At 40.2% G+C, this 1,950-nt stretch overlaps 1 protein-coding gene across 1 annotated transcript; it reads left to right on the top strand.

Annotated features, from left to right (window-relative positions):
• Window positions 1-1,008: 1,008 nt before the first annotated feature.
• On the top strand, window positions 1,009-1,950 carry LOC308426329 (olfactory receptor 2AK2-like; the record flags this gene model as incomplete). Its single annotated transcript, XM_080924056.1, has 1 exon — window positions 1,009-1,950. One exon carries the CDS (start codon window positions 1,009-1,011, stop codon window positions 1,948-1,950), a length of 942 nt encoding a protein of 313 aa, XP_080780182.1.

Below are 1,950 nucleotides of genomic sequence, written 5' to 3'. Positions count from 1 at the left end.
ATGGAGCAAAGGGAAACTGTGGATTGTTAACATTTTCATCACTTAAAACATAATGGGGAGGATAAGGAGAACTGAAGTCTTTATATAAAATGTAGTAACCGTGTCCTATATTGCATTATTAATTTCTGCTTCATTCTCTTTCATAAATCATATTTTGAGAGGTTGAAAAATGTTTCATAATGCTCTTATACTTTTAAGTAGCTTTGTGCTACAGATGAAGAATATATGTATATTATAATAAAATGCTTAGGCAATTTCACATGATGTTTTCTTACATTATGCAATTCTCTCAAGAACATAAAACATCTTCTTAATTTTTATATTGCACAATGATCTCAGTATTTCCTTCATTTCCTGTACACAGTCCATGTTTTTTCATTTCCTAAGACTCTCCTGTCCATACTTTGTTCACACAGGTAACAGAACTGAGTGAGTGAATGCTGTCCAGAAAGAGACACAACTCCAGCCTCCCACCAGAAAGGATCTGCATCAGGTCTAGACAATTTGCTGAAAATTATACAACTGCTCATTTTATGAATATTTAAATTTTGTTTTGTGATCTCAAAAATGCTTATTCTTATTTTGTCAGATATAAATTCTAAATAACTTTAAATCAAAAGTGAAACTGAAGACTTTATCCAGGTAGAAATGGTAAGGACAGAGAATTGAATATCTCATTTCAAAGCTAAGTGTGTCAGGCAAGAACAGAAACAGTAAAGTCTTGCAAGGTTGCATATGACACAGCAGATTAAGCAAAAATAAAACATTAAAAAATAACTAAAGAGGACTATTTTGATAGATATAATATATACTAATAACAAAAGAGTGTATATATATATATATATATATATATATATATGCACACACATATGTATATATGAAATCTTTAAATACAGAGTAGAAGAGAGAGTGCCTTAGAGATACTCAGAAAAACTATTCAATGCAACAGTTATCATTTCTCCTCAAGCCCAGTCCTAAGTAGGACATGTCCTTCCCAGATTGAATCTGATGGATACTTCAGTCCAAGCCGTGAAGATAGGAAACTATAGCTGTGGGACAGACTTTATCTTGGTTGGTCTTTTCCAGAATGGACACATGGACACCTTCCTCTTCACAGTCATCACCATCCTCTTTGCAGTGGCTCTCATAGGCAACATCACACTGGTCCATCTCATCAGGCTGGACCGAACACTCCACACCCCCATGTACTTCCTCCTCAGCCAGCTCTCCATCATTGACATGATGTATATCTCCACCACTGTGCCCAAGATGGCAGCCAACTTCCTGTCAGACACCAAGACCATTTCCTTTCTGGGATGTGTAATGCAAGCCTTTATGTATATGACCCTTGCTGGGTCTGAAGCCCTCCTGCTGGGCTTCATGTCCTATGACAGGTACATAGCCATCTGCCGGCCCTTGCACTACCCTGTGCTCATGAGCAGGAAGATCTGCTGCTCCATGGTCGCCAGTGCCTGGAGCAGTGGTTCTCTCAATGCTTTAGTGCATGCAGCGTATGTATTTCAACTTCCATTCTGTGGATCTAGAATTCTTAACCACTTTTTCTGTGAGGTTCCATCTCTCCTGCCTCTAGTATGTGAAGACACATCCCAATATGGGCATACAATCCTCCTCAGTGCCCTTGTTTTTCTGCTGATCCCCTTTCTGGCCATTGTAGCTTCCTATGCTCAGGTCTTGGTTGTTGTATTCCACATGGGTTCAGGGAAGGGACAGAGTAGAGCTGTGTCCACCTGCTCCTCACACCTGACCGTGGCCAGCCTGTTCTATGTCACTGGTCTCTCCATCTACACCCAGCCACACTCCTTGCATTCTCCTGGAAGTGACAAAGTGGTGGCTGTAGTCTACACTATCATCACTCCTCTTCTGAACCCGTTCATCTACAGCCTGAGGAACAAGGATGTCATGGGGGCCCTGAGGAGACAAATGGGATGA

The sequence above is a fragment of the Micromys minutus genome (genome assembly GCF_963924665.1).
Source record: "Micromys minutus genome assembly, chromosome: 10".
In the NCBI taxonomy this organism is placed as follows: Eukaryota; Metazoa; Chordata; class Mammalia; order Rodentia; family Muridae; genus Micromys; species Micromys minutus.
The sequence above is the reverse complement of the archived record's forward strand: the minus strand, read 5'-3'. Positions and strand labels throughout refer to the sequence as shown.